Source organism: Nerophis lumbriciformis, linkage group LG05, assembly GCF_033978685.3.
Source record: "Nerophis lumbriciformis linkage group LG05, RoL_Nlum_v2.1, whole genome shotgun sequence".
NCBI classification, from domain to species: Eukaryota; Metazoa; Chordata; class Actinopteri; order Syngnathiformes; family Syngnathidae; genus Nerophis; species Nerophis lumbriciformis.
In genome coordinates this window covers 6,120,356-6,146,360 of record NC_084552.2, presented here as the reverse complement: position 1 = coordinate 6,146,360, position 26,005 = coordinate 6,120,356, and the positions used below count along the sequence as shown (strand labels likewise).

At 40.0% G+C, this 26,005-nt stretch overlaps 1 protein-coding gene across 6 annotated transcripts in view; it reads left to right on the top strand.

Moving 5' to 3' along the window:
- The first annotated feature begins 7,924 nt into the window (after positions 1-7,924).
- strip2 (striatin interacting protein 2) overlaps positions 7,925-26,005 on the top strand; it is a 118,898-nt gene continuing 100,817 nt past the window's right edge. For 4 of the 6 annotated variants that reach the window (XR_009815329.1, XR_009815327.2, XR_009815328.2 and 1 more), the window contains exons 1-2: positions 7,925-8,229; positions 23,709-23,778. Coding sequence is in view for 3 of the 6 variants with exons in the window: in XM_061961373.2 (XP_061817357.1) it covers positions 8,119-8,229; positions 23,709-23,778 (181 nt within the window). In the remaining 3 variants the exon portion in view is untranslated. The remainder of the gene's footprint in view (positions 8,230-23,708; positions 23,779-26,005) is intronic. The other 2 variants (XM_061961375.2, XM_061961374.2) reach the window with 2 other exon arrangements.

The window sequence follows — 26,005 nt, the reverse complement described above, 5'->3', positions numbered from 1 at the left end:
TTTGTGTGCGTGTGTGTGTGTGTGTGTGTATGTGTGTGTGTGCGCGCTTCTTGAACAGCTGCCTCAGGATCCCAGCCTTGAGTGTGGGATATACTTTTTTTTTATGTTATTTGCAAGATGGGGATGACACCAGCATGGTTGATGTATGTACATACAGTATGAATCATACATGCCATATTTTGATTTGAAATTAGGATGACACAAAAAAATCATCTCCTGTATTTATTGTTGTAAATCCTCCGACATGTTTTAAGTTGTCTAATGAAAATATTGCAACAACGTGGTAGATGATGAGCAATAATCTGTAATCTCCAATAAAGATGTACAAAAGTTGCTGGCTTCGGGGTGTTTCTTGCGTGATGTACAGTACGTACGTACAGTACGTGCGGACAGGCAGCTGCTGATGTCCGTCGCGACCACGGTGACCTCATCCAAACCTCGACTGACTGCCAGCCTTTATTTATCCCCAGCAAAACACTGACCTTTTTGTTTCCTTTTTTTTTTTTTTTTTTTTTTTTACAATTCTGCACCAACAACTGCTCGTCACCCTAAGAGGCTTTCCCTTGGCAAGACATGTGCCGAGGTTGTCAACATATCCATTGTCCGCTACGTATTAATAATAATGATAGATTTGATTTGTCTTGCACTTTACATTCGAACAACAAACCTCAAAGTGCTACATTCTTTTATTTTTTTTGTCAAATTTTTTTAAGAATAGATTTTAAAAAAATATACAGGTAAAAGCCAGTAAATTAGAATATTTTGAAAAACTTGATTTATTTCAGTAATTGCATTCAAAAGGTGTAACTTGTACATTATATTTATTCATTGCACACAGACTGATGCATTCAAATGTTTATTTCATTTAATTTTGATGATTTGAAGTGGCAACAAATGAAAATCCAAAATTCCGTGTGTCACAAAATTAGAATATTACTTAAGGCTAATACAAAAAAGGGATTTTTAGAAATGTTGGCCAACTGAAAAGTATGAAAATGAAAAATATGAGCATGTACAATACTCAATACTTGGTTGGAGCTCCTTTTGCCTCAATTACTGCGTTAATGCGGCGTGGCATGGAGTCGATGAGTTTCTGGCACTGCTCAGGTGTTATGAGAGCCCAGGTTGCTCTGATAGTGGCCTTCAACTCTTCTGCGTTTTTGGGTCTGGCATTCTGCATCTTCCTTTTCACAATACCCCACAGATTTTCTATGGGGCTAAGGTCAGGGGAGTTGGCGTGCCAATTTAGAACAGAAATACCATGGTCCGTAAACCAGGCACGGGTAGATTTTGCGCTGTGTGCAGGCGCCAAGTCCTGTTGGAACTTGAAATCTCCATCTCCATAGAGCAGGTCAGCAGCAGGAAGCATGAAGTGCTCTAAAACTTGCTGGTAGACGGCTGCGTTGACCCTGGATCTCAGGAAACAGAGTGGTATTGTACATGCTCATATTTTTCATTTTCATACTTTTCAGTTGGCCAACATTTCTAAAAATCCCTTTTTTGTATTAGCCTTAAGTAATATTCTAATTTTGTGACACACGGAATTTTGGATTTTCATTTGTTGCCACTTCAAATCATCAAAATTAAATGAAATAAACATTTGAATGCATCAGTCTGTGTGCAATGAATACATATAATGTACAAGTTACACCTTTTGAATGCAATTACTGAAATAAATCAAGTTTTTCAAAATATTCTAATTTACTGGCTTTTACCTGTAGCTAGAATCGGTTTGAATTGAGAATCGATTCTGAATCGGACCAAATCCTTATAGGTTCTCAAAGATTAATTATATCCAACTAAAATCTAATGTTGCCCGTTTTGCTTGCACTATTATGTGTTTGTTTTTAGCTCTTACAATGTTCTTTGAATATACAGTTGTCCCTCGTTTATCGCTGGTAATTGGTTCCGGATATCCATCCATCCATTTTCTACCGCTTGTCCCTTTTGGGGTCGCATGACCACCATGAAATCCATCCATCCATCCATCTTCTTCCGCTTATCCGAGATCGGGTCGCCCAGACTTCCCTCTCCCCAGCCACTTCGTCCAGCTCCTCCCGGGGGATCCGGAGGCGTTCCCAGGCCAGCCGGGAGACATAGTCTTCCCAACGTGTCCTGGGTCTTCTCCGTGGCCTCCTACCGGTCGGACGTGCCCTAAACACCTCCCTAGGGAGGCGTTTGGGTGGCATCCTGACCAGATGCCCGAACCACCTCATCTGGCTCCTCTCGATGTGGAGGAGCAGCGGCTTTACTTTGAGCTCCCCCCGAATGACAGAGCTTCTCACCCTATCTCTAAGGCGGCATTTTGGCTGCTTGTACCTGTGATCTTGTCCTTTCGGTCATAACCCAAAACTCATGACCATAGGTGAGGATGGGAATGTAGATCGACCAGTAAATTGAGAGCTTTGCCTTCCGGCTCAGCTCCTTCTTCACCACAACGGATCGATACAGGGTCCGCATTACTGAAGAAGCCGCACCGATCCGCCTGTCGATCTCACGATCCACTCTTCCCTCACTCGTGAACAAGACTCCGAGGTACTTGAACTCCTCCACTTGGGGCAAGATCTCCTCCCCAACCCGGAGATGGCACTCCACCCTTTTCCGGGCGAGAACCATGGACTCGGACTTGGAGGTGCTGATTCTCATCCCAGTCGCTTCACACTCAGCTGCGAACCGATCCAGTGAGAGCTGAAGATCCTGGCCAGATGAAGCCATCAGGACCACATCATCTGCAAAAAGTAGAGACCTAACCCTGCAGCCACCAAACCAGATCCCCTCAACGCCTTGACTGCGCCTAGAAATTCTGTCCATAAAAGTTATGAACAGAATCGGTGACAAAGGGCAGCCTTGGCGGAGTCCAACCCTCACTGGAAACGTGTCCGACTTACTGCCGGCAATGCGGACCAAGCTCTGACACTGATCATACAGGGAGCGGACTGCCACAATCAGACAGTCCGATACCCCATACTCTCTGAGCACTCCCCACAGGACTTCCCGAGGGACACGGTCGAATGCCTTCTCCAAGTCCACAAAGCACATGTAGACTGGTTGGGCAAACTCCCATGCACCCTCAAGGACCCTGCCGAGAGTATAGAGCTGGTCCACAGTTCCACGACCAGGACGAAAACCACATTGTTCCTCCTGAATCCGAGGTTCGACTATCCGGCGTAGCCTCCTCTCCAGTACACCTGAATAGACCTTACCATGAAAAGATTCCCAGGAATTATTAATTATAAATCAAATAGTTTCATAGCCATAACATCCATCTATCCATTTTCTACCACTAGTCCCGTTCGGGGTTGTGGGGGTGCTGCATTTATGACCTTTTTAAATATGTTTTTCAACATTTTGAGAGCCCTCTAGACGTGAAAGAACACCTTTTAGTCACATTTACACTCTTTTAATCCAACATAGTAATGCTGCCTGAGGCTGAGCCAATCAGCGGCCACAATACTGAACAGGTTTGGTCTCCTCTACTGGCCAATACTATTTTAGTGTTGATATTTTTTTAGTTTATTTACACATTTTTATGCTTGAAAAGGACTATACTTTAATAATATCCCCAAAAAAAAAAAAATGTTTTGGTGAATCCACAATATTTGAAGCATGATGTGGCGAGGGGACGACTGTACTCACATTTGACACTAATTATAAAAAATGTCCTCTTACCACAAATATATTATTTTTGTCCACTTTAGCTGAGTCAATCTTTAAAAAGTGACTTATATACATTATATCAAATATTGTATTTCGGCTTTTACATAACATGACTAAACTGCAGTTTTCTGTATAATGTCCATTAAATACATTTCAGTGAGTAGTTCCTTATTATTATTGTCAATATTTGGGCAGAAACATTTATTTAAAAAATGTTATACAGTGTCAGGACAAAGATAAAAAAAAACAAATGTAAAAAAATAAATATCTTAATTTTTTTGAATAGGACAATTTTTTTTCATTGGGACCAAATGTGTCACTTTTCACCATTTTAGGCTAATTTAAGAAACAGAGCTAACAATTCTAAAATGTTTTCAAAATGCTTCACATATGGCAAAGTTAAAAAAAAAAAAAAAAATGAAATATAAAATAAAACACACACACAAAAACGTCAAAATGAAATTCAAATAAACCAATCGTTTTTTGATTTTCAATTTCCCTTCATAACATTTTAATTCAATGACGAAAAGTGAAAATATGCAGTGAAATCATTTTCAATTCAAGTCTGTCCTTTGCCTGACGTGCACACGTCAAATTATATAATAAGGATTTTAACCCTTTAAAGCCCAGTCTGTTTAGATTATTTTCATGCATGCTTTGAATGGGGAAACATAGTGCCATCTGGTGGACACGTGTACAACTGTTAATTTTAAGCAAAAAAAAAAAAGTATATATATATATATATATATATATATATATATATATGTCTTAATAAGGTTATCCAAAAAATAGTGCTCGATACCGTAGTAGAGCGCAATATATGTATGTGTGGGGGAAAAAAAATCACAAGACTACTTCATCTCTACAGGCCTGTTTCATGAGGGGTTCCCTCAATCATCAGGAGATTTTAATGGGAGCATTCACATACCATGGTTTATATAGGGCACAGAGTGGGTCGGTACAGGCTGGCGTAGGGGCGTGGTGATTGGCTTATGTGTTACCTAGGAGGTGTTTCCGTCTGTGGCGGCATGCTGATACAATTTCGCTGCGCTTGTTGAGGGATGACAGGTCTGGACGGTATATAATAAACAGTTTCTCTTTCAAGCATAGGTTGCATCTTTTATTACCACTATTGTAAGGTGTGCTGGATGCAAGAATTTGCCATGTTATTGAATATTCAACATTATTGTCTTTGAGGTCCCAAATGTGTTTGCTGAGTTCTGTGGTATTTCGCAGGTTTTTGTTCCTGAAAGAAGCCTTGTGATTGTTCCATCTGGTTTTAAACTCTCCCTCGGTTAATCCTACATGTGTGTCGGATGTGTTAATGTCCTTGCGTGTTACCTGAGATTGGTAAACAACTGATGTTTGTAAGCACCCCCCGTTGAGAGGGCAATCAGGTTTCTTGCGGCAGTTGCAGCCTTTGTTGGTTTTGGGGTCGCTCTGTCCGGGGGCCGACGGCTCATTTGCAATTGTTTTGTTGTGGTTTGAGATAATTTGTCGTATATTGTTCATACAGCTGTAGCTCAATTTAATGTTGTTCTTGTTGAATACTTTTCTTAGGGTGTTGCCTTTGGGGAAGTGTTTGTCAATCAGACTGAGGAATTTCCCACACATACATACATACATATATATATATATATATATATATATATATATATATATATATATATATATATATATATATATATATATATATATATATATATATATATATATATGATAAAAAGTATTTAAGAAAAAAGTCATTTACAATGGGACAATGTTTTGTCATTAGGACCAAATGTGTGACTCTTTTGCCATTTTAGGCTAATTTGAGAAACAGAGATCCATCCATCTTTTTCCGCTTATCCGAGGTCGGGTCGCGGGGGCAGCAGCTAATGTTTTAAAAATACTTAACATCTGGCAAACTTTACTTATATTCATTCAACACATGGGGGGGAAAAAACTGTCACTTGGATAAATTGAATAATAATGTGTAATATTTTTACGGCAGTTTTTTGTTGAAAGCTTACATGTTTTGTCCTTATTGTCAGTGTTCAGACCATGTGTGAAGTTGGCCTCTCTTATCGTTGCAAATAATAAAATAACCATTTGTTTTTGCTACATTTGTGCAGTAAAAATGTTGATTTGAGCTGTTTTGGTTTTTAAAATATTCTAAAATATATTTTCTGACTAGTGACGTCACCCATCTTCCCCCCTGTCAAACATTTAATAGTTTTTTAAGTTATTAACCAACCAGTTTTATAACCAACCATATATATATATATATATATATATATATATATATATATATACACAGTGGGGCAAAAAAGTATTTAGTCAGCCACCGATTGTGCAAGTTCTCCCACTTAAAATGATGATTGAGGTCTGTAATTTTCATCATAGGTACACTTCAACTGTGAGAGACAGAATGTGAAAAAAAAATCCAGGAATTCACATTGTAGGAATTTTAAAGAATTTATTTGTAAATTATGGTGGAAAATAAGTATTTGGTCACTTCAAACAAGGAAGATCTCTGGCTCTCACAGACCTGTAACTTCTTCTTTAAGAAGCTCTTCTGTCCTCCACTCATTACCTGTATTAATGGCACCTGTTTGAACTCGTTATCTGTATAAAAGACACCTGTCCACAGCCTCAAACAGTCAGACTCCAAACTCCACTATGGCCAAGACCAAAGAGCTGTCGAAGGACACCAGGAAAAGAATTGTAGACCTGCACCAGACTGTGAAGAGTGAATCTACAATAGGCAAGCAGCTTGGTGTGAACAAATCAACTGTGGGAGCAATTATCAGAAAATGGAAGACATACAAGACCACTGATAATCTCCCTCGATCTGGGGCTCCACGCAAGATCTCATCCCGTGGGGTCAAAATGATCATGAGAACGGTGAGCAAAAATCCCAGAACCACACGGGGGGACCTGGTGAATGACCCGCAGAGAGCTGGGACCAAAGTTACAAAGGTTACCATCAGTAACACACTACGCCGACAGGGAATCAAATCCTGCTTAAGCCAGTGAATGTCCAGGCCCGTCTGAAGTTTGCCAGAGAGCACATGGATGATACAGCAGAGGATTGGGAGAATGTCATGTGGTCAGATGAAACCAAAATAGAACTTTTTGGTATAAACTCAACTCGTCGTGTTTGGAGGAGGAAGAATACTGAGTTGCATCCCAAGAACACCATATCTACTGTGAAGCATGGGGGTGGAAACATCATGCTTTGGGGCTGTTTTTCTGCTAAGGGGACAGGACGACTGATCCGTGTTAAGGAAAGAATGAATGGGGCCATGTATCGTGAGATTTTGAGCCAAAACCTCCTTCCATCAGTGAGAGCTTTGAAGATGAAACGTGGCTGGGTCTTCCAGCATGACAATGATCCCAAACACACCGCCCGGGCAACGAAGGAGTGGCTCCGTAAGAAGCATTTGAAAGTCCTGGAGTGGCCTAGCCAGTCTCCAGACCTCAACCCCATAGAAAATCTGTGGAGGGAGTTGAAAGTCCGTGTTGCTCGGCGACAGCCCCAAAACATCACTGCTCTCGAGAAGATCTACATGGAGGAATGGGCCAAAATACCAGCTACTGTGTGTGCAAACCTGGTAAAGACCTATAGTAATCGTTTGACCTCTGTTATTGCCAACAAAGGTTATGTTACAAAGTATTGAGTTGAATTTTTGTTATTGACCTAATACTTATTTTCCACCATAATTTACAAATAAATTATTTAAAATTCCTACAATGTGAATTCCTTGATTTTTTTTTTCACTTTCTGTCTCTCACAGTTGAAGTGTACCTATGATGAAAATTACAGACCTCTGTCATCATTTTAAGTGGGAGAACTTGCACAATTGGTGGCTGACTAAATACTTTTTTGCCCCACTGTATATATATATATATATATATATATATATATATAAAATGACCCAAAAGGGACAATAAGCGGTATAAAAATGGATGTATTAGAACAAAACCCCCACAAACGTTTGGGGGCGAGAGGCTGGATGACGTCACTCGTTAGAAAAATTATTTTAGTATAACTTCAAAACATGTTTTGCTTTAAATTGTATAATGTTCTTTTTTTACTCTTTCCCTGTGTGTGCAAATATGAAAGAAAAAAAAACGTAACGACACAAACGAATGGCAGTGTTATTTTAATATTTACAATGATAAGAGGGGCCAACTTCACACATGACATCATTAGAGAAAGCAAATATTAACTTAAAAGATGAATTGTTTTCACAAAAAACTGCTCCTGTTTGCTCCTGTCTGTTGTCATGGTTCCTGCCCTGCCCCGCCCCCCGAAGGCGAAAGGGGACAACGAATCAAACCCACGTTAAAAAAGAAAGGGGCGCGAACGTGACGAGGAGGAGGACAACCTCCTGTCAACTTGCCCTCCGGCTCCTCCGGTTGTCACTCCCCGCCGCCCGGCATGTTCGTGTACCCTCGGCGGCCGTCAGCCTAAAGATGCAGGGGGAGGACATGGAGGTACCTTTGCTGAACAACCTCAACGACAACGGCGACAGGCTGAGGTCGAAAGGGAAAGATGTGTTCAAGGACCAGCAGAAGGAGTCGGAGGTAAATCGGAGGAGACGTTTAAGTCCGTCGGAAACTACGAGTGTGTGTGTGTGTGTGGTTGTTGCTGGGAAGCTTTGAAAGCAGCTTTCCATTCCAACGAGGGTCTTGTCTCGCACACAGAGCGAAATGTTATTTTGGCCACCGACTCCTAAAAATAACCCGCTCGTAATCCTTCAGTGGCGGTGAAATGTGGCTGCTTTTTCTGCAAGAGCACAGCTGGCTTTCATCCAATATTGATATTGTCACTTTATGCATTCATGTCCTCTGCGTGGGGCTTCATTCACTAATGATGCTTATTAGCTGCACTCAACATTACCATTCATGATAACAGCTTATACTCATATTTCATGTTTAATACTTAATACTTGGTGACATTTTGCCTCCGTTTTAGCATTCCAGAGGTCACGTGATTGACGAAACAATATTTTCCCATTTAAGAATAAAACTTATAACTTCTCATTGTAATCAGGTTAAAAGCACTCTTTTCAGTTGTTGGCTTGTATAAAACTATTATGGAGTATTTTTAAGTTATATAAATTGTATTATTTTAGTTTTTTTTTTATAAACTACAATGAAAGTAATCTGTATTATAGAATCTAGTACAGTATTTAGTATTGTTTTAAGTCTGTGCTGTTATGTATTCCTTGACAGGAAACCAATATTTAATATTTTAATGACCTAAATTGGGTTATTTAAAAAAACTTTTTTTGGTGGAATTACAGTATCCATCCATCCATTTTCTACCGGCCCTAACCAATCTGGCGCCCTAGGCAAGATTTTAGGTGGCGCCCCCCAAACATCGGCAGTGAAGTGTATATACTCACAAGAAACCGAATAGCTTTGTCTTTGACCTTTTTTTTACTTAAAGAAAGCAAATTAACAATCAGAATAGTTAACAAGATAAAAAAAAATATGAATAAATAAATGAATATATGAAATACAATATTTTTTACATACATATTGCTTAATTTACAATAATGATGTGCACTTTAACAACTAGGCTTACAACTATAACTAATATATAAAGGGGTGGAAAAGTGACTATTACCTGCAGGGCAAACATTAGCTAACCAGAAGGCAATAACAATGTAAACAAAAAACACCTGCTTAAAAGATCTAATACAAATGTCCCTGAGGAATGTAAGGTGGGAGTACTGTAATTACCTAACGTTACATTATTATTTTCCATAACAATTTAGCCCCCTCCACAATATTAACCCGATGTTAAAACAGAACTAGCTATTTATTGCTGGAGCCTATCTCAGCTGCATAAGGGCGGAAGGCGGGGTACACCCTGGACAAGTCGCCACCTCATCACAGGGCTAACATAGATAGACAGACAACATTCACACAGTATGGCCAATTTAGTAATAATTTACACTATTTATTTTATTTGTTCTTTTATGTACAGTATACTTAACAGGCATAACACTAATATGTTATTGATCTAACTTGGATTATTGTATTTATTTTGTTTTAAATAATAGAAAACTACTGTTTAATATTTCAATGCTCTTTGTATTATTTATACTCCTTTCATTTAGTCAGTTTGTATTTTTTTTTCATTAACATTTTTATTTGATCTATTTTTACAGACTAACATACAACTAATATTACTTATTTGTTCTGTCTCGATTTTTTTTTCTTATTACTTTAGTTCATTGAAATTGTTTACTAATTCAGTCATTTGAAATTATTTTCTAGATTTTATTTGAGGTCATTCAGAGTTTTTTATATATTTATCAGTATTTTCAAAATTTTACTTGCTATCTAAGTAGCTTCTAAATGTGTGCTTTTGTGTATCCTTAGACAGGCATGAAACTCATATAACATATTTTTATTTACCTAAATTGGAATGTTTTAATTATTTTGTATTAAATAGTATGTATTTATCAGGTGGAATCTATAGTTGTAATAGAGGATTTATTATTTTAAAAATGTGTGTTTTAATGTATTCTTAACAGGCATTCAACTAATTAATGTTTTTAATGATATAAACATTTATTATTTTAATGATTTTGCACAGTATTGAATAGTAGAAAACTACTGTTTTTATATATTTTATATATCTTAAAAAAAAAAAAAACACAATTTATACTCAATCTTTTAATTAGCGGTATTGTTTTTATTCTTTTATTTAAATTATTATTTGATCTATTTTCACGGACTATAGATTATAACTAATTATCCTTATTATCCTGCTCAGTGGCCTTGTGGCTAGAGTGTCCGCCCTGAGATCGGTAGATCGTGAGTTCAAACCCCGGCCGAGTCATACTAAAGACTATAAAAATGGGACCCATTACGTCCCTGCTTGACACTCAGCGTCAAGGGTTGGAATTGGGGGTTAAATCACCAAAAATGCTGCTGCTCACTGCTCCCCTCACCTCCCAGGGGGTGATCAAGGGTGATGAGTCAAATGCAGAGAATAATTTACCTAGTGTGTGTGTGACAATCATTGGTACTTTAATTTATCTACATTTTCTTTCTTCATTTCGTCTATTTGTTTCAACTAATTCAGTCATTTAAAATTATTTTCTAGATTTTATTTTAGTTCATTCAGATATTTATTTTATGATATGTATTTTCAAATGATTGTTTTTGTATTTTATTTGCTATTTTTTTTTTTTTTACATTTAGTATTATTTATTTTTTTATCACTCATATTACTATTATGTTGGATCCACTATGGACTGGACTCTCACAATATTATGTCAGACCCACTCGACATCCATTGCATTCGGTCTCCCCTAGAGGGGGGGGGGGTTACCCACATATGCGGTCCTCTCCAAGGTTTCTCACAGTCATTCACATCGACGTCCCACTGGGGTGAGTTTTTCCTTGCCCTTATGTGGGCTCTGTACCGAGGATGTCGTTGTGGCTTGTGCAGCCCTTTGAGACACTTGTGATTTAGGGCTATATAAATAAACATTGATTGATTGATTTTCAAAATATTTTCTAAATTTTACCTGCTATTTAAGTAGCTTCTAAATGTGTGCTTTTGTGTATCATTAGATGTCAGGTTCAAATACAGGACATCTGTTACACAAGACAAAAGGCAAGGAATCAAACAGAGACAGAATTCAATTTGGACTCAATTGAGGAAAGACATGGTCACTGTACTCTCTGCACAGTCCTGCACCACGCTCTGACCAAGAAGGTTCTCGTCTCCTCTTTTAATTCAGATCTTCCATGTTCACGCACCAACATATGTCACAATAGGAATGGGGAGGTATGTAAAACAGTCATTGTTTTTGGTCGCTTTGAAGTCCAAGAAGAGGACTTCTCGGGCTTGGCTCTTCCTGGATCCAGCTGGGGCAGGTGTTGGAGGACAATGGACAACCCCTCCCGTCTCCTGTCCACAGTGACTTCAAGAGGGCAGCGTCTCGTAAATAGCGTTGACCAAATAGTTGGAAGAGAGTTGGAGGACAATGGACAACCCCTCCCGTCTCCTGTCCACAGTGACTTCAAGAAGGCAGCGTGTCGTAAATAGCGTTGACCAAATAGAGGGAAGAGAGTTTGTGAATTACTTCAAAGAGAGTTCGTTTAACACTTCAAAGAGAGTTCCCCCAGGAGTTGAGCACATCCTGCCATCTGTCCGTGCTGAACTCACAGTGGCGTTTCCCGAGACTTCATCCTTTTGTTAGGCCTCGAAATACAGCATTCATAATACAACATTTGAAATACAGCATTCATAATACAACATTTCTTTTGTGATAACTTACAAACAATTATTCCAACATTTCCCCCCTGTTTATCACAAAAACCTCCCCAGATTCTCTTCATCCCCAATAACTTCTTCTTGCGATTTTCAGTTAATGGTTCATTTTCCTAGGGCCAAGTTATGTTTACACTCAGAGTTCAACATCAATTTTTCTCATCGTTACTGGGTCTGGAAACAGATCAGGAACACCATCCAGGTAGGTATCCCCATCATCAGATTCATCTTCCTTATCGTCCGCCAGGAGGTGCATCTGAACAGCTTTATCATCTGCTGGGCTAATCGCTGTGGTAATCAGACGGTTAAGCAGAGAACGCAGACAGGGAATACAACAACATCCACACAACGTCAGTATTGCTACAAACACGGCCATAGATACTAGAATTGATGATACCAAAGACTTGTATTTGCCGAAACCGTCCATCCACCCATCCCACATAGATGTATCTATGCCTGAGTGCTCTTTCATTTTACCGTTGAGGGTGCGAAGGCCTTCCAGTGCTTTGGTCAGGCTACCTTCTGCATCGGTGTTGTTTGGTATGAACGTGCAACACTGTTCACCAAATATTGCGCACACACCCCCTCTTTCCGCTAACAACATGTCCAGCGCCATACGGTTTTGAAAGGCCATAAGGGAGGTGGCGGCGAGTTGATCAGCGACTGCTTCAAGTCCAGCCTGTGTCCAATTTCCCAATCTCTGTACGTTGTAGTGGACATAGTTTATTCTGTCAACATTCTTGTTAATCGTACACCACCAGCAGACAAATGATTCAAATCCAGCTGCAACTTGATTTACCAATTTATAGTCGTCAGGTACACCTCTTGGGACACCTATTGCATCGATATAAGTTGGATCTCCAACACTTTGCCAGGTCATATCACGTTTAGTTATTTTCCAATGTTTAGGTATCAAACTGTTCAGGCGTGTTAACAATTTTTGTGCTGTTGTGGGGTATATGGAGGTGGGCAGGAGCAGTGTGATCAGAGCACAATATCCTGTTACATTTTGCGGTAATCGGTCATAGATTCTTTCCTCACCGCACCACCACCACACATCTCCTCGTGATACTGGTACAAATATTGATACATTTACTATGTGTAAGCAGTTATCCAATGATAAATTTCCTAACTGTTGTCCAGAGCCTAGCATGTAAATGCAGGTATAGTTAGCTTTTGTCACATGTTTATCAAATATTGGTTTCTGCTTTGTTTCCTTAGTTACAGGGTCAATTTTGTTTTGCTCATTACTTCAATTCAACTTTTTTTTTTTTTTTTTTTTTGACTCATTTTGAGTAATTGTCTGGGCTTATACATACAACACAATCAGTTTTTGTAGCCTTTCCCACTTGCTCCGCCATAAGGAACAAATTAATTACCAAAACAGGAACCAATTATTATCAAACTTTGACACACCATCAAATGGTATGCTTACAACTTTGTCACAGTGGAATTTGTAGTGTGCTAGTTAACATGTCCCTTTGATAACACAAATACAATTCCAAATACTTTTTTTCCATTATATGACCTTTTTAAATACAATCCCAAATACTTTTTCCCATTACTGTTTTTCTGGCATGGGTTTTCTGGCATTTTTTTCACTAATGGGGTTACTCCGAATCCTCCCATTGCCCGTCTTCTAATACGACCTCCCCTATGAGTGTATTTTACTTCTTGATTCTGCCAGTGGTTTGGGTTTACTATGGGTGCAGTATCATTTTGTTTCCTGAGTTCTACATTTTACTCAGATTCCCAAGTGAACCATATTAGGGGGGCAGGGCCGACCAGTACCAATATCGTTAACCCATATGTTTATGGACCGTCTGAGCCATTGGGGTGTCATTTCTGCTGATTCACTCCTCTACCAAGGTCAGTGGTTTGGCTCAACTCTAGTCATCGTGTGCGTCCACACTATTACCAGACTTTGCTTCCCTTTCCTTATTGGATGATTCAACAGAAATGACCTTTTTACAATGTACTAAGTGTACCCAGGTTGGTCTTTCCACTATCTTTCAAATGGTGTTAGTCCTGTTGTACTTGTAATGTTAATGTACATTTTTACTAAATATTTGCATAATGCTTTTGCTACTGTCAGCACATCTGCTTTTCCTTTAGGAAATATTTCTAACTACTTTGAAAATGCATCTACTATGACCAGACAATAATGTTTTCCTTCACTCTTATTTAGTTAATTGCCTAGATGTTTTATACAATTTTTTTTATAAGAATTAAACTATAGGAAGTATAGTACTTCTGTATAAGGGCATTCATATCCCTCCTGTTGAGCCATGAGTTCAACCTTGGCTCAATATTGCTGCTCACTTATACCGATTTTTCTTTGTAAGATTGGTTTATTGTCTGGACATACATAGATGTCCTTTTTGTTCAACATCATCCTCATAATTTCTTTGTATTCCTTTCATTGCTTGTCTCAATATATTGGTCAACTTGTTTTTGTAGTTCTTACAGCGTTTTTCAGCATTCTCTGTTCTTGATTTGATAAACGCCTTACAAAGTCTATTTTTCTTTTTACATGCATTTTTCAAACTGTTTATCATCCAAGGTGCATTATTTTGCCTTTGTTTAGATCTGCATGGAACCTCAGGACAATGCTTTTTATACATATTACTTTATGCATTTTTTAAGTAATGTTTTAAACTCACTTAACTGTCTATATGCTACTTAATCTATACTTTTAAACTCTGAATTTACATTCTTCCCATAATCTAACTTAAGAATGTTATACTACACTTCAAAGTTAAACCTACTTTAAATTTACATGTAATAAATTCACTTCCACACCTCCCCCACTGCGCCACGCACACACACACACACACACACACAAGGTGGTGTGTGAAGGCGTGAGTGCACTTCTTAGGGCAAAGGTCAGCAACACTTGAAGAGATTTCTCTTTTTTTTTTTTTCTCTCTCTCTTCTTTCCTCAGCTAATAACCATGTAACCCACTTTATCATTTTATCATACTATACATCTCAACTCTTATTATAGTTATTAATCTAGGTTTTTATTTATTCCATTATTTAATTATACATATATATATTTGTATATATAAAAGCGCTCTTTATATATCCAAACATACATGTATATCTTCAGTCTACCTTTTCTTCATCTCTTATTTCAATACCCCCATTATCTCTCTCTCTCGCATTAGTTTATTTCATTTTGCATTAATTCTTATTGATTTTTCCCCATTTCTTCATTTATTTTTACTTTTCTCTCACGTTAGCACTTTGAGATTATTCTCCTATTTGCTTTTTCTTTTAACCTATTTTTATTTTTATTTGAACCTCCAGGGTTTTTACACAATTTGTACCTGGAAAGATACACACTTAAACACACACTAACAAACAAACAAACAAACAAACACATTTGCAGCGATCTTACCACCAATGGCATACGCTGACAACATGACTAATTGGTGTCGTCTTTTAACAGTCATGCTGAGTTACTTTGATTTTTTTTTTCCCAGGACAGTTTCTTGCAAAATGTCCTTCTCTGCTTCAACGCCAACATGCAGTAGGGTCTAACCGCTGACGTTGTGGTTGTTGTCTTCTATTTTGGTTTAAATAGATTGTAATAGACCATATTAGATCTGCGTTTCTTTGTGTCCCTCTTTCCATTTTGAGAATTTGGAGTAATCCGTCGCCCCCTCCTACAGAGCCGAAAACTTATAAGGATTACTTTTGTTTTTGTTGTAAGATAGTGGTTTAATTTATTATTGTGGTACACGTCGCTTCTACTGGAGATGGTTCCCCAGTGGAGGTGTCTTGCCTAGAGCATCCACAATAACCCACTATTTACTTCTCACAACTTTCATATGGAGTGATAGCCTAATGGCGATTACTCCCACACACTCTCACATTCACACCTTTCAGTATATTGATCTACGGAAATTTCAATGTATATTACATGAGGATCCCATCGCCCTCCAGCTTATTGTTTTTTCACGGACAAAATTCAGTTTTTTATTCTGAATAGACCATTTTAGGTCTGTTGGACTCCGACGTCCCCAGGATAATGGTTCACGGATATTTCAAATTATTGTGGGCTCCGACACCCCCTAGTATGTTTGTTTATGGATATTACGGATTCCAGTTTTCGCGGTTCCGTTTACCTGCAGTCTTTTTGCCTCTTCAGTTTTTATCTTAATTCAGTTTTTATTTAAAAATTTAATACTCACGGACGTTGGACTCCGACGTCCCTCTAATTTGGCCTTTTTACCTGTTAGAACCTAGGATTTACAGGGTTTGTCTATGCGTCGTAACCCTCAGTCTTTTGCCTCTTCAGTTTTTATCTTAATTCAGTTTTTATTTAAAATGTTAATACTCACGGACGTTGGACTCCGACGTCCCTCTAATTTGGCCTTTTTACCTGTTAGAGCCTAGGATTTACAGGGTTTGTTTTACCTGTTAGAGCCTAGAATTTACAGGGTTTGTCTATGCGTCGTAACCCTCAGTCACACACTTTCTCTCAGTCGTTTCTTTCTTCGTCAATTTAAAACGTACTCACTGCTCTCTGCCTTCCTTCCTTTTGTCCTCGGATTTTCCGTCAGTCTTTCAATTCCAGCCCGAAATGAAGAAAAAGCAGTTCCTCAATCAGGATTTGGTTGCCATGGTCCTCTGGTTTCACTCACTCATGCTGGAATCGTCAGACGTGTTGGAATCCGGCTCGAAGGACCAATTAGATGTCAGGTTCAAATACAGGACATCTGTTACACAAGACAAAAGGCAAGGAATCAAACAGAGACAGAATTCAATTTGGACTCAATTGAGGAAAGACATGGTCACTGTACTCTCTGCACAGTCCTGCACCACGCTCTGACCAAGAAGGTTCTCGTCTCCTCTTTTAATTCAGATCTTCCATGTTCACGCACCAACATATGTCACAATAGGAATGGGGAGGTATGTAAAACAGTCATTGTTTTTGGTCGCTTTGAAGTCCAAGAAGAGGACTTCTCGGGCTTGGCTCTTCCTGGATCCAGCTGGGGCAGGTGTTGGAGGACAATGGACAACCCCTCCCGTCTCCTGTCCACAGTGACTTCAAGAGGGCAGCGTCTCGTAAATAGCGTTGACCAAATAGTTGGAAGAGAGTTGGAGGACAATGGACAACCCCTCCCGTCTCCTGTCCACAGTGACTTCAAGAAGGCAGCGTGTCGTAAATAGCGTTGACCAAATAGAGGGAAGAGAGTTTGTGAATTACTTCAAAGAGAGTTCGTTTAACACTTCAAAGAGAGTTCCCCCAGGAGTTGAGCACATCCTGCCATCTGTCCGTGCTGAACTCACAGTGGCGTTTCCCGAGACTTCATCCTTTTGTTAGGCCTCGAAATACAGCATTCATAATACAACATTTGAAATACAGCATTCATAATACAACATTTCTTTTGTGATAACTTACAAACAATTATTCCAACACTTAGACAGGCATGAAACTCATAAAAACATATTTTTATTTACTTAAATTGGAATGTTTGAATTATTTTGTATTAAATAGTATGTATTTATCAGGTGGAATCTATAGTTGTAATAGAGAATTTATTATTTTTAAAATTTGTGTTTTAATGTATTCTTAACAGGCATACAACTAATTCATGTTTTTAATGATCTAAACACTTATTATTTTAATTATTTTGCACAGTATTGAATAGTAGAAAACAACTGTTTTTATATATTTTATATATCTTTTAAAAACTTTTTTTTTTACAGAATTTATACTCAATCTTAATTAGCAGTATTGTTTTTAATTCTTTTATTTACATTTATATTTGCTCTATTTTCAAGGACTATAGATTATAACTAATTATCCTTGTTTACATTTTCTTTCTTCATTTCGTCAATTTTAAATGACTGAATTACCCGTATTTTCCGCACTATTAGCCGCACCTAAAAACCACAAATTTACTCAAAAGCTGACAGTGCGGCTTATAACCCGGTGCGCTTTATATATGGATTAATATTAAGATTCATTTTCATAAAGTTTCGGTCTCGCAACTACGGTAAACAGCCGCCATCTTTTTTCCCCGTAGAAGAGGAAGTGCTTCTTCTTCTACGCAAGCAACCGCCAAGGTAAGCACCCGCCCCCATAGAAGAGGAAGCGCTTCTTCTTCTACTGTAAGCAACCACCCGCCCCCGTAGAAGAAGAAGAAGCGCGCGGATATTACGTTTCATTTCCTTTGTGTGTTTACATCTGTAAAGACCACAAAATGGCTCCTACTAAGCGACAGGTTTCCGGTTCATGAAAAGACGCAATCTCTCCATCCGCACACGGACTACTATTTCACAGCAACTGCCTAAAGACTTTCAAGAAAAGCTGGCTACTTTCCGTGCATATTGTAAAAACAAGATAGCTGAAAAAAAGATCCGGCCAGAGAACATTATCAACATGGACGAGGTTCCACTGACTTTTGATATTCCTGTGAACCGCACTGTCGATACAACGGGAGCACGTACGGTGAATATTCGCACCACAGGGAATGAGAAGCCATCCTTCACTGTGGTTCTAGCTTGCCATGCTAATGGCCAGAAACTTCCACCCATGGTGATATTCAAAAGGAAGACCTTGCCAAAAGAGACCTTTCCAGCCGGCGTCATCATAAAAGCTAACTCGAAGGGATGGATGGATGAAGAAAAGATGAGCGAGTGGTTAAGGTAAGTTTACGCGAAGAGGCCGGGTGGCTTTTTTCACACAGCTCCGTCCATGTTGATATACGACTCCATGCGCGCCCACATCACGCTGGTTTTTAATATATTATTAAAGTTTGACTGACCTATCTGACTGTTTTTTTGACATTCCTTTAGCGCAGTTAGATGCGGCTTATAACACGGGGCGGCTTATAGGTGGACAAAGTTTTGAAATATGCCGTTCATTGAAGGCGCGGCTTATAACCCAGGGCGGCTTATGGTGCGGAAAATACGGTAGTTGAAAAAATAATTTTCTAGATTTTATTTTAGTTCATTCAGATTTGTATTTTATTATATGTATTTTCAAATGATTTTTTTTTGTATTTTATTTGCTATTTCAGTTTTTTTTACATTTAGTATTTTTTTTTTTTATCACTCATAAAACCAATACAAGACAGTGATGCTCCATTATAGCTACACTTGTACATCTAATACGTCTTACTGAATATCAGACATTCTATCTTTACAGATGATTTGAGACTGTCAAAAAAGTGTTGAGTCCTGATGACTTATTTAGCTACATATATGGGCAAAATATTAGAACCATTGTTGTTCATACCTTCATGAAAAATGTAAGTCACGGGCCAGGAGGGCAAGACATCATTCCCCCTTCGCTCGCCACATTTGAGTGAATTAAAGCACATTCATCTGGCGGCCTTGTGGAGATGTGGCTCAAGGAGGGTGGTGTGTGTGCGTGTGTGTGTGTTAACACCAAAGCCATGTGTTGATGCTGATACTGTCTGCCTTCAGCTGCCTTCAATGACACGCTCGTTCATTTATGTGCCATTCTGCTGCCATGTTGCCGTTGAGCAATCTGTCTACTAAATCTTGAGTGCAGGGGTGCATGTTTTCACACTGATGTGCAAGACAGCTTCCAGGAAAAATAACTTTGAAAAACTATTCCATCTGTGTGTTTTTATAATCATATATTAAATCGTTAATTTATGTCCATATTTTTAATACCACATCCAATTTAAAGTCATCTCACAGCTCGGATCGTCTCAACATATTTGGAGCGTGCACAAAAAAAAAACACCACTTTGTTGTGGGTTTGGCGCATTTGCTTAACCTGAGTGGGCGAATAGCAGCAGGAAAAAACCACCAACATAGGAATTCAGACAATATAATTGCAATAATGAAAATGTCTGCTAAAATATGGTGTTGGTAGCTGATGTTATAGTATCCAACAGGCTTTTGATGTGCATAGATTATATTGATAGTCATTATTTTTACAAATGTATACTTATGTATAAAAACTCGGACATGGGAGGAGTTCGGGGAAGCCATGGAAAACGACTTCCGGACGGCTTCGAAGCGATTCTGGACCACCATCCGCCGCCTCAGGAAGGGGAAGCAGTGCACTATCAACACCGTGTATGGTGAGGATGGTGTTCTGCTGACCTCGACTGCGGATGTTGTGGATCGGTGGAGGGAATACTTCGAAGACCTCCTCAATCCCACCAACACGTCTTCCTATGAGGAAGCAGTGCCTGGGGAATCTGTGGTGGGCTCTTCTATTTCTGGGGCTGAGGTTGCTGAGGTAGTTAAAAAGCTCCTCGGTGGCAAGGCCCCGGGGGTGGATGAGATCCGCCCGATGTTCCTTAAGGCTCTGGATGCTGTAGGGCTGTCTTGGTTGACAAGACTCTGCAGCATCGCGTGGACATCGGGGGCGGTACCTCTGGATTGGCAGACCGGGGTGGTGGTTCCTCTCTTTAAGAAGGGGAACCGGAGGGTGTGTTCTAACTATCGTGGGATCACACTCCTCAGCCTTCCCGGTAAGGTCTATTCAGGTGTACTGGAGAGGAGGCTACGCCGGATAGTCGAACCTCGGATTCAGGAGGAACAGTGTGGTTTTCGTCCTGGTCGTGGAACTGTGGACCAGCTCTATACTCTCGGCAGGGTCCTTGAGGGTGCATGGGAGTTTGCCCAACCAGTCTACATGTGTTTTGTGGATTTGGAGAAGGCATTCGACCGTGTCCCTCGGGAAGTCCTGTGGGGAGTGCTCAGAGAGTATGGGGTATCGGACTGTCTGATTTTGGCGGTCCGCTCCCTGTATGATCAGTGTCAGAGCTTGGTCCGCATTGCCGGCAGTAAGTCGGACACGTTTCCAGTGAGGGTTGGACTCCGCCAAGGCTGCCCTTTGTCACCGATTCTGTTCATAACTTTTATGGACAGAATTTCTAGGCGCAGTCAAGGCGTTGAGGGGATCTGGTTTGGTGGCTGCAGGATTAGGTTTCTGCTTTTTGCAGATGATGTGGTCCTGATGGCTTCATCTGGCCAGGATCTTCAGCTCTCGCAGCCGAGTGTGAAGCGACTGGGATGAGAATCAGCACCTCCAAGTCCGAGTCCATGGTTCTCGCCCGGAAAAGGGTGGAATGCCATCTTCGGGTTGGGGAGGAGACCCTGCCCCAAGTGGAGGAGTTCAAGTACCTCGGAGTCTTGTTCACGAGTGAGGGAAGAGTGGATCGTGAGATCGACAGGCGGATCGGTGCGGCATCTTCAGTAATGCGGACGCTGTATCGATCCGTTGTGGTGAAGAAGGAGCTGAGCCGGAAGGCAAAGCTCTCAATTTACCGGTCGATCTACGTTCCCATCCTCACCTATGGTCATGAGCTTTGGGTTATGACCAAAAGGACAAGATCACGGGTACAAGCGGCCGAAATGAGTTCCCTCCGCCGGGTGGCGGGGCTCTCCCTTAGAGATAGGGTGAGAAGCTCTGTCACACCGGGGGGAGCTCAAAGTAAAGCCGCTGCTCCTCCACATCGAGAGGAGCCAGATGAGGTGGTTCGGGCATCTGGTCAGGATGCCACCCGATCGCCTCCCTCGGGAGGTGTTTAGGGCACGTCCGACCGGTAGGAGGCCACGGGGAAGACCCAGGACACGCTGGGAAGACTATGTCTCCCGGCTGGCCTGGGAACGCCTCTGGGTCCCCCGGGAGGAGCTGGACGAAGTGGCTGGGGAGAGGGAAGTCTGGGCTTCCCTGCTTAGGCTGCTGCCCCCGCGACCCGACCTCGGATAAGCGGAAGAAGATGGATGGATGGATACTTATGTAAATCTTTGTATTAACTAGTTGAATTCTAATCCAGATTTTGAAATGAGTATACATGTTTTTTTTTATTAATATAGCAATAATAGTCAGTATTTTTTTTAAATTATCTCATTTTAAAATGTTATTACTCATTATAATAATTTGATGAATACAATTTATGTATCATTTTTCATAGTCTTGATGATATTTAACTTATTTTACTTAATACAACTAATCAGCACTTTATGTCAATGTTAATTATTTTAGGACTATGTTTTCTATTTTTAATTACATCTCAGCAATTATATTGACTCATACATCCATCCATCCATTTTCTACCACTTGTCCCGTTCGGAGTTGGGTGCTAGAGCCTATCTCAGCTGCATTCGAGCGGAAGGCGGGGTACACCCTGGACAAGTCGCCACCTCATCGCAGGGCCAACACAGACAGACAGACAACATTCACACTCACATTCACACACTAGGGCCAATTTAGTGTCGCCAATCAATATAACATACATTTTAGACTTGTTTAATAATGTTTAATAAGTATTTAATCAGAATTTTAGTGATCTAAATTCTAATTGGTATTGTTTTTTTAAACTACTACTGCACTATTCAGTATTTGTATATATATTTTTTTAACTCAGTGGAACTCATTACTAAAATTTTATATGGTTTTAGTTATGTTTTGTAATTTTTATTGGCAAAAATAGAACTAATCATCACTTTTTATGATCTAAATTGTATTAAGTATTTAGTATTTAATGTATTGTCTTTTTATATTGGAGCTATTTTTACTGCTAAATATATAACTAATCAGCAGTTTTTATTATTCTATTTTTATTCATTATTTATTAAAATTATTATTATTATTATTTTATTTTTTTAGCTACTTTTATTGTCATGTACACTAGAAGTAATAACATTTTGAATTATGACCGGAACTTTATTTAATAACTATATTAATTTTACCTGTTTTATTGACTAGTACAGGGGTCGGCAACCCAAAATATTGAAAGAGCCATATTGGACCAAAAATACAAAAACAAATTTGTCTGGAGCCGCAAAAAATTAAAAGCCATATTTCATACAGAGATATAAATTGAATTAAGAGGACTTAAAGGAAAGTAAATGAGCTCAAATATAGCTACAAATGAGGCATAATGATGCAATATGTACATATAGCTAGCCTAAATAGCATGTTAGCATCGATTAGCTTGCAGTGACCAAATATGTCTGATTAGCACTCCACACAAGTCAATAACATCAACAAAACTCACCTCTGTGCATTCATGCACAACGTTTAAAGTTTGGTGGACAAAATGAGAAAGAAAAAGAAGTGGCATAAAACACGTCCTAGAAAGTCGGAGAAAGTTATACATGTAAACAAACTACGGTGAGTTCAAGGACCGCCGAAATTAGTAGGACAAAACGGTGCTTGCCAAATACTCGAATCAGTGAAGCATGTTTAATATAAACAGTGTGCTTTATAACAATTAGGGAGGTTTGTGTCATGGTTGTCCTCCTACAGAAACCATATTAAAACCAAAAACATTTTTTTTCCCCTCATTTTTTTCTATTTTTCATACATTTTTTTAAAAAGTTCCAGAGAGCCACTAGGGCGGCGCTAAAGAGCCACGGGTTGCCGACCCCAAGACATATAGTACCTCAGTACTAGTATTGTTGCCTAATGTCACAAACAACATTAAAACGTGGCTAAAAATCAGTCATTATTATTTAAGCAGCATTATTAATTAATGATTTTCATTGCATTAAACACATTCTAGGTTTGACAACTGCTAATTAACAAGAAGCTGTCTTGCATAATCCCTTAGGGAAGAGTCCTACCCAAAAGGTAAACCAACTATCCTACGCTCTGAGTCACTTTTTTTTTTTTACGCCCTCATATTTGCATATTTATATTTGCATGCAGACCATTGTATGTCAGTCCTGTGTTACCTGCTGAGTATGAGTGTTGGCAATATGTCATCCTAAAAGTGAGCTTTATCCTTCCGTTCTTTCTTCCTGTTCCTTGCAGAGCTCCATGGAGTCTCCCAACTTGGAGTTTGAATACGGAGACACGGACACGCTAATGGCCGAACTCTCAGGTACACATTTCACGAGAAAAACCAAGCAATCGTTTAGTGCAGTGTTTTTCAACCACTAGTGTGCCGTGAGATACAGTCTGGTGTGCCGTGGGAGATTCTCTAATTTCACCTATTTGGGTTAAAAATATGTTTTGCAAACCAGTAATTATAGTCTGCAAATGATGTGTTGTTGTTGAGTGTCGGTGCTGTCTAGCGCTCGGCAGAGTAACCGTGTAATTGCTTTGTAGATGTGGGAAACAGCGGGAGGCAGGGTGCAGGTAAAAAGGTGTCCAATGCTTAAACCAAAAATAAACAAAAGGTAAGTGCCCCTAAGAAAATTCTTAGGGAAGGCTATGCAGAACGAAACTAAAACTGAACCGGCTTCAAAGTAAACAAAAACAGAATGCTGGACGACAGCAAAGACTTACTGTGGAGCAAAGACGGTGTCCACAATGTACATCCGAACATGACAATCAACAACGTCCCCCCAAAGAACGATAAAAACAACTGAAAATGTTTTGATTGCTAAAACAAAGTAGATGCGGGAAATATCGCTCAAAGGAAGACATGAAAATAGAGATGTCCGATATTATCGGCTGTTAAATGCTTTAAAATGTAATATCGGAAATTATCGGTATCGTTTTTTTTATTATCGGTATCGTTTTAATTTTTTTAATTTTTTTATTAAATCAACATAAAAAGCACAAGATACACTTACAATTAGTGCACCAACCCAAAAAACCTCCCTCCCCCATTTACACTCATTCACACAAAAGGGTTGTTTCTTTCTGTTATTAATATTCTGGTTCCTACATTATATATCAATGATAAATGGGTTGTACTTGTATAGCGCTTTTCTACCTTCAAGGTACTCAAAGCGCTTTGACACTACTTCCACATTTACCCATTCACACACACATTCACACACTGATGGAGGGAGCTGCCATGCAAGGCGCTAACCAGCACCCATCAGGAGCAAGGGTGAAGTGTCTTAATCAGGACACAACGGACATGACGAGGTTGGTACTAGGTGGGGATTGAACCAGGGACCCTCGGGTCGCGCACGGCCACTCTTCCACTGCGCCACGCTGTCCCTATATATCAATATATGTCAATACAGTCTGCAAGGGATACAGTCCGTAAGCACACATGATTGTGCGTGCTGCTGGTCCACTAATAGTACTAACCTTTAACAGTTCATTTTACTCATTTTCATTAATTACTAGTTTCTATGTAACTGTTTTTATATTGTTTTACTTTCTTTTTTATTCAAGAAAATGTTTTTAATTTATTTATCTTCCATCCATCCATCCATCTTCTTCCGCTTATCCGAGGTCGGGTCGCGGGGGCAGCAGCCTAAGCAGGGAAGCCCAGACTTCCCTCTCCCCAGCCACTTCGTCCAGCTCTTCCTGTGGGACCCCGAGGCGTTCCCAGGCCAGCCGGGAGACTTAGTCTTCCCAACGTGTCCTGGGTCTTCCCCGCGGCCTCCTACCGGTCGGACGTGCCCTAAACACCTCCCTAGGGAGGCGTTCGGGTGGCATCCTGACCAGATGCCCGAACCACCTCATCTGGCTCATCTCGATGTGGAGGAGCAGCGGCTTTACTTTGAGCTCCCCCCGGATGACAGAGCTTCTCACCCTATCTCTAAGGGAGAGCCCTGCCACCCGGCGGAGGAAACTCATTTCGGCCGCTTGTACCCGTGATCTTGTCCTTTCGGTCATAACCCAAAGCTCATGACCATAGGTGAGGATGGGAACATAGATCGACCGGTAAATTGAGAGCTTTGCCTTCCGGCTCAGCTCCTTCTTCACCACAACGGATCGATACAGCGTCCGCATTACTGAAGATGCCGCACTGATCCGCCTGTCGATCTCACAATCCACTCTTCCCTCACTCGTGAACAAGACTCCGAGGTACTTGAACTCCTCCACTTGGGGCAAGATCTCCTCCCCAACCCGGAGATGGCACTCCACCCTTTTCCGGGCGAGAACCATGGACTCGGACTTGGAGGTGCTGATTCCCATCCCAGTCGCTTCACACTCAGCTGCGAACCGATCCAGTGAGAGCTGAAGATCCTGGCCAGATGAAGCCATCAGGACCACATCATGTTTAAAAAGCAGAGACCTAATCCTGCAGCCACCAAACCAGATCCCCTCAACGCCTTGACCGCGCCTAGAAATTCTGTCCATAAAAGTTATGAACAGAATCGGTGACAAAGGGCAGCCTTGGCGGAGTCCAACCCTCACTG